The sequence below is a fragment of the Gasterosteus aculeatus genome, chromosome 16 (genome assembly GCF_964276395.1).
Source record: "Gasterosteus aculeatus chromosome 16, fGasAcu3.hap1.1, whole genome shotgun sequence".
Lineage (NCBI taxonomy): Eukaryota > Metazoa > Chordata > Actinopteri > Perciformes > Gasterosteidae > Gasterosteus > Gasterosteus aculeatus.
Genome location: NC_135704.1, coordinates 8,295,623 through 8,309,522, shown reverse-complemented (window position 1 = coordinate 8,309,522; position 13,900 = coordinate 8,295,623). Strand labels below are relative to the sequence as shown.

The 13,900-nt window shown below is 45.2% G+C and overlaps 3 protein-coding genes across 7 annotated transcripts in view; 2 read left to right on the top strand and 1 right to left on the bottom strand.

Annotated features, from left to right (window-relative positions):
• The window catches only part of col4a2 (collagen, type IV, alpha 2), a 46,719-nt gene extending 42,698 nt beyond the window's left edge, over positions 1 to 4,021 (top strand). For 2 of the 3 annotated variants that reach the window (XM_040201011.2, XM_040201007.2), the window contains 3 exons: positions 250 to 441; positions 1,475 to 1,761; positions 2,577 to 4,021. In XM_040201011.2, coding sequence (XP_040056945.2) covers positions 250 to 441; positions 1,475 to 1,761; positions 2,577 to 2,831 — 734 coding nt within the window. In that variant the 3' untranslated portion in view covers positions 2,832 to 4,021. The remainder of the gene's footprint in view (positions 1 to 249; positions 442 to 1,474; positions 1,762 to 2,576) is intronic. The other variant, XM_040201008.2, reaches the window with a different exon arrangement.
• rab20 (RAB20, member RAS oncogene family) lies at positions 3,972 to 8,042 on the bottom strand. Its single transcript, XM_040201022.2, has 2 exons — positions 7,188 to 8,042; positions 3,972 to 4,985 (listed from the first exon to the last, which is right to left on the bottom strand). The coding sequence occupies exons 1-2, from the start codon at positions 7,375 to 7,377 to the stop codon at positions 4,393 to 4,395; spliced, it is 783 nt and encodes a 260-aa protein (XP_040056956.2). The 5' UTR covers positions 7,378 to 8,042; the 3' UTR covers positions 3,972 to 4,392.
• Positions 8,043 to 8,503: 461 nt separating this feature from the next.
• naxd (NAD(P)HX dehydratase) lies at positions 8,504 to 13,876 on the top strand. Of its 3 annotated transcripts, XM_078090277.1 has the most exons (13): positions 8,520 to 8,724; positions 8,822 to 8,866; positions 9,381 to 9,934; positions 10,035 to 10,481; positions 10,752 to 10,902; positions 11,018 to 11,063; positions 11,178 to 11,266; positions 11,572 to 11,680; positions 12,040 to 12,090; positions 12,186 to 12,290; positions 12,396 to 12,516; positions 12,694 to 12,817; positions 13,503 to 13,876. In XM_078090277.1, exons 3-13 carry the CDS (start codon positions 9,418 to 9,420, stop codon positions 13,651 to 13,653), a joined length of 1,911 nt encoding a protein of 636 aa, XP_077946403.1. In that variant the 5' UTR covers positions 8,520 to 8,724; positions 8,822 to 8,866; positions 9,381 to 9,417; the 3' UTR covers positions 13,654 to 13,876. The 3 variants fall into 3 exon arrangements, with proteins under 3 accessions (XP_040056951.2, XP_077946403.1, XP_040056948.2); XM_040201017.2 differs by lacking the exon at positions 8,822 to 8,866 and having other exon boundaries at positions 8,504 to 8,724; XM_040201014.2 differs by lacking the exons at positions 8,520 to 8,724; positions 8,822 to 8,866 and having other exon boundaries at positions 8,963 to 9,934.
• The last annotated feature ends 24 nt before the right edge of the window (positions 13,877 to 13,900 follow it).

The window sequence follows — 13,900 nt, the reverse complement described above, 5'->3', positions numbered from 1 at the left end:
AGACCTGGATTGAACAGTTTAAAGTAGGCGGAGACTCCTCAGCAGGGAACAGTTACCAAGAGGGCTTTCTTGTGTCGGTTTAATGACTGAATAATCAGTTAAGAGCAGGTGAGTATTTATTTAATAAGGGCCAAGTGCATCAATGCAAGTAGAATCTGACTGACATCACCATGTTGCACCGTGCTGAGTGTATCAAGTGTGCATGTATGAGTCCATTATATAATAGATAATGAGTTCATTCCTCAATAGGTCGCCGCGGTAACCCTGGTGTCCCCGGGCTGCCTGGTATGCCGGGCCGCAGCGTCAGCGTGGGTTACTTGCTGGTGAAACACAGTCAATCGGATCAGACACCCATGTGTCCCGTGGGTATGTCTAAACTGTGGGACGGCTACAGTCTACTGTACCTCGAGGGCCAGGAAAAGGCCCACAACCAGGATCTTGGTAAGTCATTGTGCGGTCTGGCTTCTTCCATCCAGTGTGAGCTTGTTACGGCACGGCCCTGTCAGAACAGACCATTTTGATCCAATGAAGCAGAAGACCTTCCAGAACAATCAGGCTCAGCACATCTTACTGCTGGCACAGATTGATGGGGGGCAGACCACTAGCTCGCTCGTCTTTTCACAGCGAGCTAGAGTGGTACGATGGGGCTGGAAACAAGAGAAAGTGTCCTTTAGATATAGATGACAGGATGACAGAAAGGGACGGTCTTGTTTTGGTTACACTATCTCACAATCATCTGTGTACTCAGGTAAATCCAGCAGTTGTGAAATACTCCTCTTCCCCGCTGCTTGTTCTCATCCTCAGTTAATTCCATTGGGAGTTCCACTTTACTTTTCATTAGCAATCATTTTTTATATCTAAATGAATACACTATACATCAAAGGCAGAACACAGCTTAATGGAGAACCAATTTTTGAAGCTCTGCTTTATATTCCACGAAAGTCTAAAAACACTGATAAGGAATCGGCAGAAATGTATTGCACGCTCTCGTTTCAGTGTTGCTTCTTCCACAGGTAACACAGACTGAAAAGTAGGATGAAAAATGTTACCGCACTTCTTATAAAGAGAGACTATTTCATTTTTGAAAGAAGCAAAAAGCACAACTAGTAAAAAGTTTAATTCATACATGATAAAATGCACCCTTGGGGTTTCAGGCTCGTCTCCTACAGCAGCTTCACTTGGTCTGTTATGACCAGTAGTCTGAAGCAGCCAAATTTAGCCAACGTTGGATAATTGACACTACCGTTATTTTCACTGTTTTATACAAGTTCGCCTTCGTAAAGGCACCAATCGGTTGTGGCACAGCGGATGCCACGTTCAGTTTGAAGCTTACCAAATTAAGCTCTGCTATTTATATTTGTTTGGATTTTTTTAACTATGGCAGTCTTATTTAATGCAATTTATCTACCGTACACTTTGTGTGTGTGTATGAATTGTATTTTTGATTATAATTTGTTTCTTTGTCGTTTGTAAGGTTTGGCGGGCTCCTGTCTCCCCCGGTTCAACAGCATGCCTTTCCTCTACTGCAATCCCGGAGACATCTGTTACTACGCCAGCAGAAATGATAAGTCCTACTGGCTGTCGACGACGGCTCCTCTTCCCATGATGCCCGTTGAAGAGGCAGAGATCAAACCGTACATAAGCAGATGCTCGGTGTGCGAAGCTCCGTCCGTCGCCATCGCAGTCCACAGCCAGGACATCACCATCCCGCAGTGTCCCGCAGGCTGGCGCAGCATGTGGATCGGTTACTCTTTCCTCATGGTGAGTTCTGGGCTTCCCGCTAGATGATGACAAGTTGCCGGATTTTAAGCATCGCTGTCATTTCATTTCATGTCAATTGTGAGACTTTGATGAAACCACGCAAACAAAATATTCATGGGCACTAACTACTCATAATATACAGTACCAAAGGTTTGGACATTTTTTCATTGAATGGAATGAGAAAAAATGCACTATGTCCAAACGTTTGACTGGTACTTTACTAATGTTGACTACTTCAATCCAGCAAGTAAAAACTATTATATAATGTAGCCTTTCTATGCAGAGTACTTCAAGCTTGAACCATGATAGTGACTAAACGTCACGATGGCTCAGCCCTGCTGCTTAGGTTTGGACCCAAGTTTATTCAGTCTTTCGTTTCATAGACCGCCACGTTAATGGAAGCACAATACTAGTTGGGGGACCCATTCAGGCTCACATATTACAACATAACCATTCCCTCTTGGTAGAAAGAGGTCGCCATTTTTCCTCACCTCCATTGTGCAGAAGGATTTTGTTTCCTACTAAACTATTATTTCGGGAAACATTATGCGCCACTACATCAAAACTCAGGCATAATGTCTTTGCACCATAATGCAAACAAAAACAATCTGTAGCTTATTTGGGAAACGTTTGCCATACTCACACAATGAAGAAAACTAAATAAATGTGTATTTGTCTGTCTTAATTTTCCTAACCCCTCTGTGGCACTATTTTCAGTTTATATTTTCAGTGCAATTATTCCCAGCAACACTCTCGTGTGCATTTGTTTTCTCGCCTTCCTCATTTCTTCCCCTCTCGCCTTCGGTCCTTCGCAGCACACAGCGGCAGGAAACGAAGGCGGAGGTCAGTCCTTATCATCGCCCGGCTCTTGCCTTGAGGACTTCCGCACAACGCCCTTCATTGAGTGCAACGGGGCCAAAGGCGCCTGCCACTACTTCGCCAACGAGCACAGTTTCTGGCTCACCTCCATCGATCGGTCGTTCCACACGGAGCCGGCGTCAGAGACGCTCAAAGCAGGCCAGCTCCTGTCACGCATCAGTCGCTGCCAGGTCTGCATGAAGAACTTGTGAGGGACTCCACGAGTCTGGTGTCGTCTTGCTCGCCGTGTAATAAAACCAAAGCGTTGTTGGGAGGATAGGGGGGCGGTCTGGAATACTGCTTTAAATATTGTCAAACTTTCCCACCAAGACACAGAGCTCAGATTCGCAACGACTGCGATACCTTGAGCTGTGAGTGAAATGTCCCACTGTGGAGAAGACCAGAGAAGCCCCATAACAAAGTCAACAGCTTTATGGGAAAACCAGTATTGTTGTGTTAAATGTGGATTGGTGCTTACTGTTTAACTTATTACCTCAGCTGCGATGACATATCGTCATCGATCAGAGGCCGTATACTACAGCTGAACCAAAGACGCCCATGTGTGTGCACTGCTTTAATCTATCTAGGTGTTTTTATTGTTTAGGGTACACAGCCCACCATAAAGCCACTAACACTGCTTCTCAGCCAGGTGGAGAATGCCTCTCCAACTATTGTTTTTTTATTTTTGTTATACTATTCACAGTATTATCCTGCTTTTTGTATTATTCTCTTCAAGCTGTTCATCTGTTTTATGCATTTATCAACTGTTGCAAAATCACCTGTAACACTTCATTTTTCAAGCACCATTATGTTCACACAATGCACTGATTCCGTTTGTATTTATACCAGCTGATTGAACTTGAGTTTAAACATGTCTTCTCTAATACTGCTCATGTATCACTCTTTTTCATTTAAAAATCACCTTGTTATTGAACTGCCAACAGGACAGAATGTAAACACCTTCAACCAAAGGTCAAACTTTAGCTACAGTCACTGTTCCTGAATATTTACACAATTTAGAAAGGTCAATTCTTCTACTTCACCTGGAGTCACTTGTTTGGAAAATACATCTTTGGCTGGGGATATACTTACAATTTTCATAAAATGATTATTTCATTGCATTGTAAAGATTAAACTTTGTTATACTTCTGATTGTGTTACTCTCACAATCTAGATCTAAATCAGGCAGACCAGACCGCCTATAAAATATAGATATTTATTATGACAAAATAAACTAATTGAATTTAAGTATAAACTATTTTCCCATTGAAGAGCTTGAAATGTGCCTTTTAAGAAAAAGATCCGTCTCAACGCTAATAGCAGAGCATAAAAGAAAACACAGGTAAACATGATTTGTTGAAACCTTAAATAACAATAATAAACATTGCAATGTGCCACATAACAATTAGTAATGTTACATTTGTGGAATTCTCAATCGTAAAACAATAACAAAAAGCATTGATTGACTTCTTAGGCGTGTTATTTGATCACAGACACATCTTTTGGGATACTAGTGTGGTTTCAGTGGTTGAAGATTCTCAGGGCGTAGAGTGATAAAGTAACACATTTTATGTCCTCTCCTCTAAATGTCAGCGGACACTACGAACGCTAACGGCTTCTGGCAGAATCAGGAATGTGTGTGTGTGCAAACGGGAGATCATTAATGCCGTTGGGTCTCAGTCAAAAGAAATGAGTACAACCATCACAGTATGTATTTGGTGTGCAAACCGACGTCTAGATTGTCCTCCGCTGGACACGAGTCCCTGGTGGCCTCTAGCAGCAGGCAGACCTGGCCCGCTTGTTCCCGCCGCCGCCGCCGCCGCCGCGGCACTCCTCCAGGTCCACGGTGGGAGACTCCTGGTTCTCGTTCCTCTTCCTCAGGATGGAAGGCAGCACCAGATCAAACAGCGCCTCGAACAGGGCGTCCACGTTGTAGCCCGTCTTGGCGCTCGTCTCGAAGCACATCTTCTCGGCGGGCAGGCTGCTCTTCTCCTCCAGGCCCTTGTAGCGCAGTATTCTCCCATAAAGGGCCGCTGCTTCTTCGGGGGTAACCTGCTTGTTCAGCGTCACCCCGGAGAGGGAGGCCGGGGACGCCGGGGGCGTGGGGCAACCGGACGGCGTCCGCTCCTCTTCGTGCTCATCGGGCGCCACATCCGGGTTCGGGGTCAGCTGGGCTTTGGGGTCCGTGAGGTCGGCCTTGTTCCCCACCAGGGCGTAGATGCAGTCGTGGTTGGCGGTGTCGGTCAGCGACAGGAAGCGCTCCTCCAGCTCCGCCAGGCTCTGCCAGTTGGTGACGTCGTACGTGAGGATGACGGCGGCGGCGCCCCGGCAGTACATGGAGCCCAGGCCGTGGAACTGTTCCCGACCTGAGGAGACGGGAGAGACGAGCTGTGTGAACAACGCCGCAGGAGGACGGCAGAGAGAGCAGCCGACAGTCAGCGGTTTGAGAACAGAAACCACCTTTGTCGGGGAAATATGCGGCCTCATTGAAAGGGCACAACGTGTGGGAACACTTGGTCTCTTAGATAATACGGTTTATAAAGTTTATCAAGCAGAATTGGTGAGGATTATTTTGTCGATTAACTTAATCGTGTCTGTAAAATGTCCCAAAATTTGTCAAAAAGAAGAAAAAAAAGCTCACTCACTCTAGATCACATTGACGTGTCCTCAAAGTCCTTGTTTTATCCTACAAATAACTCAAACTCTAAATATATTTTACTGTTTTCCTTTGATCAGTTGTGATGAATATACTGTCAGTATTGACCGTAGTACTGCTATCCAAGAATGTATTAACTACACTAATTCACCACAAATACCTCCTGGAATACTTTGTAATACACTGAATATGTGAGGTATGAAGATATATGTTTTCTAAATACTATTGCCTGAATGGCAAAAAAAGTGAAATAACTGTTCTCCTAGTTTATCTGAAAATTTCCATTTTATGCAAGTTTGAAAAGGTTGAAGCACGAGGAGTCACGTCCTTCCCTACAAAACCCGTCACCTGACTATTAAGAGGAATAGAAACAAGTTGGGCAGCTTAAATCTCTTCACAGGACTTTTAAACCAAACTGAAAAGTGGCATCAATGGAAAAATAATTATCTTTAGCAACAGAGCGGAGCCAAACTTCTGACATGTTTTAGGAACAGCCACTCTTCCAACGCTTTATGGCCGACGCGGATAAGTCTGCCGCAGCGGCGTGGAAGTGACTCAGCGCTGATCCAGCATTTCTCCACCAGATGAAATGAACACAAGAGTCTGCTCCCAGAGGTCATGTAGTTGGGGCAACACTGGCAGGAAATAGCTGACTGGTGACGCGGTCGACCTTTGGCTGTAATCTCTGTGGCTCACCGATTCTACATCTGTGCAGTGGGTTTTTGCTCGACAGGGTTTATTGTGAGTCGTGTTTACGCAATCCTGGAATGTGGTGCGGTTATAAGCGTATTCATCAGCGATGACTGGACGACGTGTTCCTGGAAGAACCATCATGAAACGCAAACAAGTGGATTCGAGAGAGAATGTATGCCAATTCATTGTGACTCTTCAAATGGATTTTAAAAAAAAGCTGGATTTTTTGAGTAATAGACACAACTAGGTGTGTGTGTGTGTGTGTGTGTGTGTGTAGAAGAAGAAATCGTTCAGGCAAATTAAGAACATTCTACAGAGAATGCATTACCAGGTACGGAGCATAAAAACTGCTAATTGAGTCATACAAGTGAGTGAGCCACCGTCATATAAATATGTTTTGTTTCTGTGTTTCCTCACTGAAAAAGCATTTCAAGATGAATTGGATTCACCTAATGGAAAAAGGCCTGTGCAGTTTCTCGGTGGTCATGTGCCTACACGTGTAAACAAGATGTTTGGATGTTTTATTAAGCTTTCCATTGAGAAGCGATAGCAGTAACTGTCATTTGTGAAGCCAATCTCTGAGGCAGCTGTTCACAGGAGAGACTGTGTGAAGTGGCTTATTATATGAAACACAACATTTATTTAAAATAAAATAGTACTGTGGCCTGCAGAACAACGAGCAGGACCTCGAGGTGTTTGTTTAGGAAGCATGGGGGTGAGTGTGAGAGGGGTGTTTTCTGGTCTTGAATCATCACAGAGCTACAACAACATCAAATGCACCTTAAGCACAAGCAAGTCCAACTAGGACTGAAAAGAAACGTTTGACCAACAGTAAGACCAAGGTCCAGTATACTTTCACACTGGTCAATAACATTGTGCCTTTCCAACCAAACGCCGTGTTAATGATTAGCGGTTCTCTCCAGCAGATTTCTATCAACATAAGATAAAGTAGGTGTAATCCAATCAGCCCGCTGGCATTGTTGTCAAGGCCTGAGCGTGTTGGACCTGCGTTGGTTTTGTTTACCTGTGAGCCTTTGATTAATAAAGGCTGCACAAGGCGCAGGGTTGTTATTAGTCGTATGGAGAGAGAGAGCGGTCACGTGCTGGTGATTGCCTCAGGTGGGCAGATCACGCGTTAACGGGTAAACAAAAGTTAAATAAACGCTGAAGTCAAAGAGTGGAAAAGGAAAAAACAAATTAACGGGGGGGGGGGTATTACCGGCAGTGTCCCAGATGGAGATGTTGTAGGGCCCCCACTGTTTGAGGAAAAACGCTCCTCCGACGGTGCTGACGGTGTCTTTGAATTTCCTCTCCGTGTACCTGTGGAGCAGCGACGTCTTGCCCACGTTCATGTCCCCCAGTAGCACCACCTTGACGTCGGGCTTCTTCATCTTCGACCCCTCGGGCATGTTGCGCAGTCGTCGGGTCCCGCAGCGCAACACGGCGCGCGCGCGCGCGTTCTTCTGTCCTCGCTTCGTCGTCGAAAAGGAGGAACCCGATTTTAGCTCCGTTTGATGTGAACGCGCTCGCGAACTCCGCCGATAAACGTCATTTTATAAACTCCAGTTAATTCGCGGCAGGGTGACCGATCTCCATCTGTTGTCTGAACTTTGAAAAGGGACCGAGGGGAAACAGGAAGTAGGTGAGGGGTGTCACGTGGCCGTGGGGTACTTTACCCTGAACTCTGCATTTGTCTTCACCAAACTTTTTTCTCTCGTGACCCACTTTGGAGAAGGAATCAAATTCACGCCCCGCCGCCGCAACAAAATTGTACGTGTTGCGTATTTATTGAAATAACATTTTGTGAACCCTCCATCTGAGCTTTTTCAAACAATGAAATAAAAAAAAATGCTAGCACTCTCAAATAAACCAGATTGCTCCATCAGAAAAAAAGGAAATCAAGTTCTATCTGTGTAAGAATTAACAAATATTTGTCAGAAAATAGGTTATTGGGGCTCTAATTAACCTTTTTTGCACTGAACATCTTTTCAAAATAATAACAATAAAGTGCAACCCGGGCAGATTCGTATGTGCTGATGCAACTTGTGGCTGCAATGAGTCTGATTTCCACTGCAAATCATTTCCAACAGGGTTGCAGACGTGACACGGCCTCTCTTAATTCATGTGCAATGTTGAGCATAGATCTGTATTTGGCTTCGAGGGAGTCAACGGCAGTGTGTATAATTTGAACGTTTGCAATATGGGAATTTCTCAATGAGGTTCTTGAAATAATATAATTATTGATTTCCCCTTGCGACCCACCTGATACCACCGCAACCCACTAAGGTCGCACTGCACTGTGTGTGTCGCATCCAACTGTTTACCCTGTTTTGTAGTTTATATATATATTATATATATGTATATATAAAGACGAGGTACTCAGGTCCTATGTATTGAAGCATATAATTAAAATGAAAACACAACACGAGTCCAAAGAAATATATGCTAAATAGAATTTCCAGGGTAGTGTATCTGAATTTATTAAGGATCATCTAATATATTGGTATGATTTGGTGGAAGATCAACAAACCAGCATCTAGCGGCCATTAGAGGAAGTGCAGCTTCACACAACCTCCCGTTGGGCCGCTCAGTTGTTGACTGTGGTGATTTTGACCTGACGGAATCTAGGATTGTCTGAGGCACAAGTGAAGGCATCACCCACTCCTGCTCCCTGCACTAAGTTACTGGTTCAATGCGCCTCGTGATTGGGATAATTTGCCCTCGGCTGTCAGCGTTGAAGCACAGTCCCAGTTTAGGTAAGAAGAACTGAACTGCCACCAACAAACGGGGTTTTGAAGGATGAAAACAACATGCCGCAAGACATTCATATGCTCGCCGTTTGCTTTCTCACAGTTGCCCTGTCAATTGTTGCCACGTTGGTCTGTTTGAACGAGAAAGGTAAAGTGAACGAAACATTGTCTCATTGTATTTCATTGCAACGCCTTGGTAGCTGTAATGCTAGTTGGCTAAGCTAACGAGGAGTTGACATATTGAGTCCCAGATGGTTGTTTAATTCGGCACCTTTTAGGACCCCGCAGGCATAACGTTAGCATTGACGGGAGAACAGTGAAGTCACCCTCAGACTACTGATCGGAGGTCCGTTTTGAAATTCTACCAACCGCCGCCTGAGGATGGGAACGGGGCTGGTAACACCGATCCCCAGTCAGTTCACCAAAAGTACGACGCTACGCATTTTCGCAAACGACGTAAAAACACAGCCGTCTAGACTTGAGCTGGCACACAAACACACAGCCGCACAAAAACATAATAATGGTTCCCAACACCTATTATTGCCACTAGTCCTTCCAAACTACCTAAATGGCCAGTTGTCGCTGTTTGGGATTTCGGTGCCCCGCGGCTTTGATGCAGCTAAGCGCAAAGATCCAGACCGGCCGTCCATTATAATCCGCAGTGTCAACGTCTCCAGCCGACCCCGTGTGGACCCCGCCATGCAAGCGAACACAACGCGGGGCTTCCTGTGGTCCGACGTGGAGACCAGGACCTTGTTGAACATCTGGGGGGAGCAGGACATCCAGGTGGCGCTGGATGGAAACTTCCGAAACAGCTTCGTTTACCGCGACGTCGCCCGCCGGCTGGGAGCGATGGGCTTCGAGAGGACGCCGGAGCAGTGCAGGGTCCGCATCAAAAGCCTCAAGAGACAGTACCTGCTGGCGAAGGAAGGGAATCTCCGCAACAACGGGCAGTACCACAAGATCTGTAAGTTCTACGACGCCATGGAGGGGATTTTGAGCAACCGCGCCGCCCTCGATCCCCAGGAGTTCACTGACAGCGGGGCGGGAGGAGAGGAGGCCGGCGATGGGCTGGAGGAGGAGGATGGAGAAGATGCTCGGGACGGGTACTCTGAGGGCACGGGGGAGTGTCCCTATCCCGCAGAGACCGAAGTGAAGCTGGAATACCCCGCTGTTCCCATCCCGATTCCAGTTAAGGTGACTGTGGGAAATAACAGTAAGTTCTCCCTCCATCGTCCACGTGCGTTGCTCCTTCACAGTGATGTGATTCTGTCATGCAACTGCATCCCACAATGATTCCCTCGTCTCCATTTCAGGCACTCCAGTGAGACCCCACAACAGCAGCCAGTCGGTCAGTAACCCGTCGACCAGAACGCCCAAGCGGCCGAGGAAGCGCCGCGCCAACTTCCCTATGGAGAAGCTGATGGAGCAGTTCCTGGAGCAGAGCACCCAGGCTGAGGAGAACTTCTACCGGATGGAGGAGCAGCGCCTACAGGCGGAAGACCGGCGCAGGGAGGCCGAACACGCCAAGGAGCTGCACATGCTCCAGATGCTCGGTCAGATGTTCTCCAGCATCTCCACCGCCAGACCCGGCCGTGCTGCCACTCCGTCCAAAACATCCCCGCCAGGCCAGTCTCCCGCGTTCTCCGGCGCCTCCCCGTCATCTACACGCGGCACGTCCGGTCATCTGAGACGCCCTCCGCCCTGGACGGACTGTTGCCCCCGACAAAATCCGCTGGTGAACCCAGATCCCCAGGGATTAGGTATTCGTTTCGGCGTCACAGTGCAGCGTTGAGGTGGAAGTTAAAGCCATTATTCAGCGGCGATGCGAAGGCTCAGTGAGGTGTCACTCCAGTGCAGGTTTTCTTTAGTTAGGTGTTTCTTCATTTTCCTTAATTTGCAGTGCATATTGCGGTTCTGTTGGTTTTATTGCCTCACCGTCGTTGTGTCTGCGTTTGGTCAAAGCGTAGGTTAGACAAGGACTCGAGGTGAGCAAGCATCGCACACTTAAACTGCCACTTTTGTTCCCTCAGTTTTTGAACGCTACTACAGTTTGGGGTCTGCGTCACACAGAGTCATGGATGATGACTTCCTCTCACTGGTAAAGAAAACGGTGCCACCGCTGACATCGAAAAAGCACAAGGGACAAGATGGACGTATCGGGATCATTGGAGGATGCCAAGAGTACGTCACAATTTTCCCATAGTACCACATTGTTCACCACAAAATATTGTATAGGACGACATTCTGTCGTCCTATATAACATTTCACCTAAAATGTTCTTCTTTACACTCTAAAGCTACACTGGAGCGCCATACTTTGCAGCCATCTCAGCATTGAAAGTGGTGAGCGATGATTCTGACTGATTTCGCATTAATCTTATCCAGTCTAAATTTACTTTTGAGTTACAGGTCCAATGTGGGTGAAATGACTGTTCTTGTTCTTTGTCTTGTTTCCAGGGGGCGGACTTATCTCATGTGTTCTGCACCAAAGATGCTGCAACAGTTATCAAATCATACAGCCCAGAGCTCATAGTCCATCCCGTTCTGTAAGTACAGATGCCCCCTGGACCAATTATTATCTGAATAGATTTTTGACAGGATACAATTATTTTATAGGATATGTTATCAAAAAAGTAGGATATATATAGAGACACCTCTGTATAATGCAACACAGCTCAACAGCACACACAAACACGTCCATTCCACTGCTAGTCTTTACCTTGTGTGTGCATGCATGCACACACGTTCTTTTAATCCCAAAAGAACAAATCTAAGATTGGCCTTTTCATAATGTATGGATTCAGACTCGTCTAATGCAGGTTTGTCTTTCTTTGTGTGTGTGTGTGTCCAGTGACAGTCCCAATGCAGTGGAAGAGATAGAAAAGTGGCTCCCAAGACTTCACGGCCTTGTGGTGGGACCAGGCCTAGGGAGGGAAGATGCAATACTGAAAACTGCCAAGGCACGTCGAATACATTCCCTGTATTCGACGTGCTCTGTATTGCACTGATTCAGTCTTGCCAACAGTCTCTATGGCGCCTGCGTGTACACGACCATAACACGGAACTAAAGTCGGATTTTCAACAGTTGTTTGATAGTGTTGAATTTAAGCTGCACACTACACAGCTCCTCGTGTTTGTGGCTGTCTCCAACTGAAATGGTCCAGATTGAAACTACATTCCCAGAAGACAAGCCATAGTGGGAATGTCAAGGACTTGAAAGAAAGATCAGCTGCTGAGTTGACATTGACTTGCAGCCCTGCTTTATTTAGACGGATAAATGAACACGTCTCTAGATAACCTTTTTTCCCTCTCTCTTTAGGAGGCGATCGAGAAGTGTAAAGCGAGAGATATCCCTATAATCATTGACGCAGTAAGTTCCTACTGTTGAACAGATGGGATTTTATCGGCAAATCTGTCCACTGCCTCTGAGTGAGTTTGTCGTTTTTGATTTTTTTTTTTTAACAGGACGGATTATGGCTCATTACACAGCAACCATCTGTAATTCAAGGGTACCCAAAGGGCATCCTCACACCTAACCTCATGGAGTTTACTCGACTGTACGAAGCCCTGGTGGGTCTCTCTGCAAATGTGATTTCGCCACCAATTAATGGCACACAACATGGCTTTCTGTGTGTTAATGAATGTTTGTCTTTTTGCCTTTTCCGTGTGTTTCAGCATCATGAGCCCATGGACAGCAGGGACCATCAACGCAGCATCATGCAGCTCAGTGTAGCCATGGGCAACCTCACTATGGTGCTAAAAGGAGAGCATGATCTCATTACAGATGGCAGTAAGGGTAAGTGCAGCGTTTATGTACATTGTACAAAATATGTTCAGGAAATAAACTATTAGAGCAAAACATTGACCTTTTTCCACTTTTTGTTTATTACTACTTGGATATGAATCCTGAGAAATGTAAGAGCTTCTTTTTGTCCTTTGGTGAGTGTGTCATGCTGTGAATTGTGGTTTTCAGTGATCTCATGCAGTGTTGAGGGAAGTGGGAGACGATGTGGTGGACAGGGTGATCTTCTCTCTGGATCTCTGGGAGTTTTTGCACACTGGGCTCATGCTGCCTCTGCAGCTGGAATAAGCAGAAGGTGAAGACACAATTAGCGTTTCTTTTAGGAGTGTTCAGCACCTTTTATAATTTTATTGTTATTTATTTTAATAATTTTTGTATTTTTAGTATTATACATTTTAGTTCACCCGCCGTTCATTCCATCTACATCAGTAATGAAGAAATCAAACGCAGATTCCATCAAATTTGATACACGTAATCTATCCTAGTATATGAAGTAACCTTTTTATGGATTTATCGTTGGTCCGATTTGAACGTTTTGTTTACACATAATTAACTCAATTGTCAAAAATTTTGATGATTAATTTTTGTCTAGTAATTTTCCAAGATGAAGTTAATGTCTTTGGGATTGTTGGTCAGAAAAAGAGGCATGTATGGATGTATTGGGACATGCTAATTCTGTTTCTGTACAATGTTTAGCGTTTTGCATATTGGATACCATTGACTTATGTCTCTGATACATGACATGATAAACTGTGAGGGGAGTTGTTCCATGTTCTGGCGTTTTTTAGATGAAATGATTAATCAAGAAAATAACCATCAAACAAATGTTGTAAATAGCCTTTAGTTGCCTACGTATCGTTATTGTCACATGGCTGTTAACAATCATTAGAAGTCAAACCAGTAGTATGGCCTATTAATGTGTAATATACAAATAACGGTATGTCTGTGTGTTTCCTAATCCACATCCTTTGGTCCCCCAGTGTAAATCCATCGATGGTTGCAGCATTCGGGGCTTGTTCTCTTACCAGGCAGTGCAACAGTCAAGCATTCCAGCGACATGGCAGGTCCACCACCACAGCAGACATGATACAGGAGATTGGCTCAGCCTTCAAAAAACTATTTGAAAGCTGAAATCAGTCAACAGAACATCAATGTTTTAAAAAAGCTAGACAAATACTTACTGAATTTTGCATTTAGGAACTGCTAATATAGCCTATGACTATATGAAGGTAGACACTAACACTGAGAAAAATGTTCACATCCCACCAAAGAGACTGAGGTGGTAAGATAAATGTCCACTGTAAACCATAGTTTTTTTAAATCTTTTTAATAAATATGGTTTTGTGTGAGTGACTGTTTGTTGTTTTGAGCATGTTCT

What these genes read in the sequence shown, in the direction of transcription:
- rab20 (XM_040201022.2), bottom strand. Translation starts at nt 7,377, where the DNA reads ATGCCCGAGGGGTCGAAGATGAAGAAGCCCGACGTCAAGGTGGTGCTA. An exon ending in CTCCATCTGGGACACTGCCG is followed by an intron (nt 4,986 to 7,187) that starts GTAATACCCCCC and finishes CCGTCTCCTCAG; the next exon opens with GTCGGGAACAGTTCCACGGC.
- naxd (XM_040201014.2), top strand. Translation starts at nt 9,100, where the DNA reads ATGGGAACGGGGCTGGTAACACCGATCCCCAGTCAGTTCACCAAAAGT. An exon ending in CCCAGATCCCCAGGGATTAG is followed by an intron (nt 10,482 to 10,751) that starts GTATTCGTTTCG and finishes TTGTTCCCTCAG; the next exon opens with TTTTTGAACGCTACTACAGT. An exon ending in CCATCTCAGCATTGAAAGTG is followed by an intron (nt 11,064 to 11,177) that starts GTGAGCGATGAT and finishes TCTTGTTTCCAG; the next exon opens with GGGGCGGACTTATCTCATGT.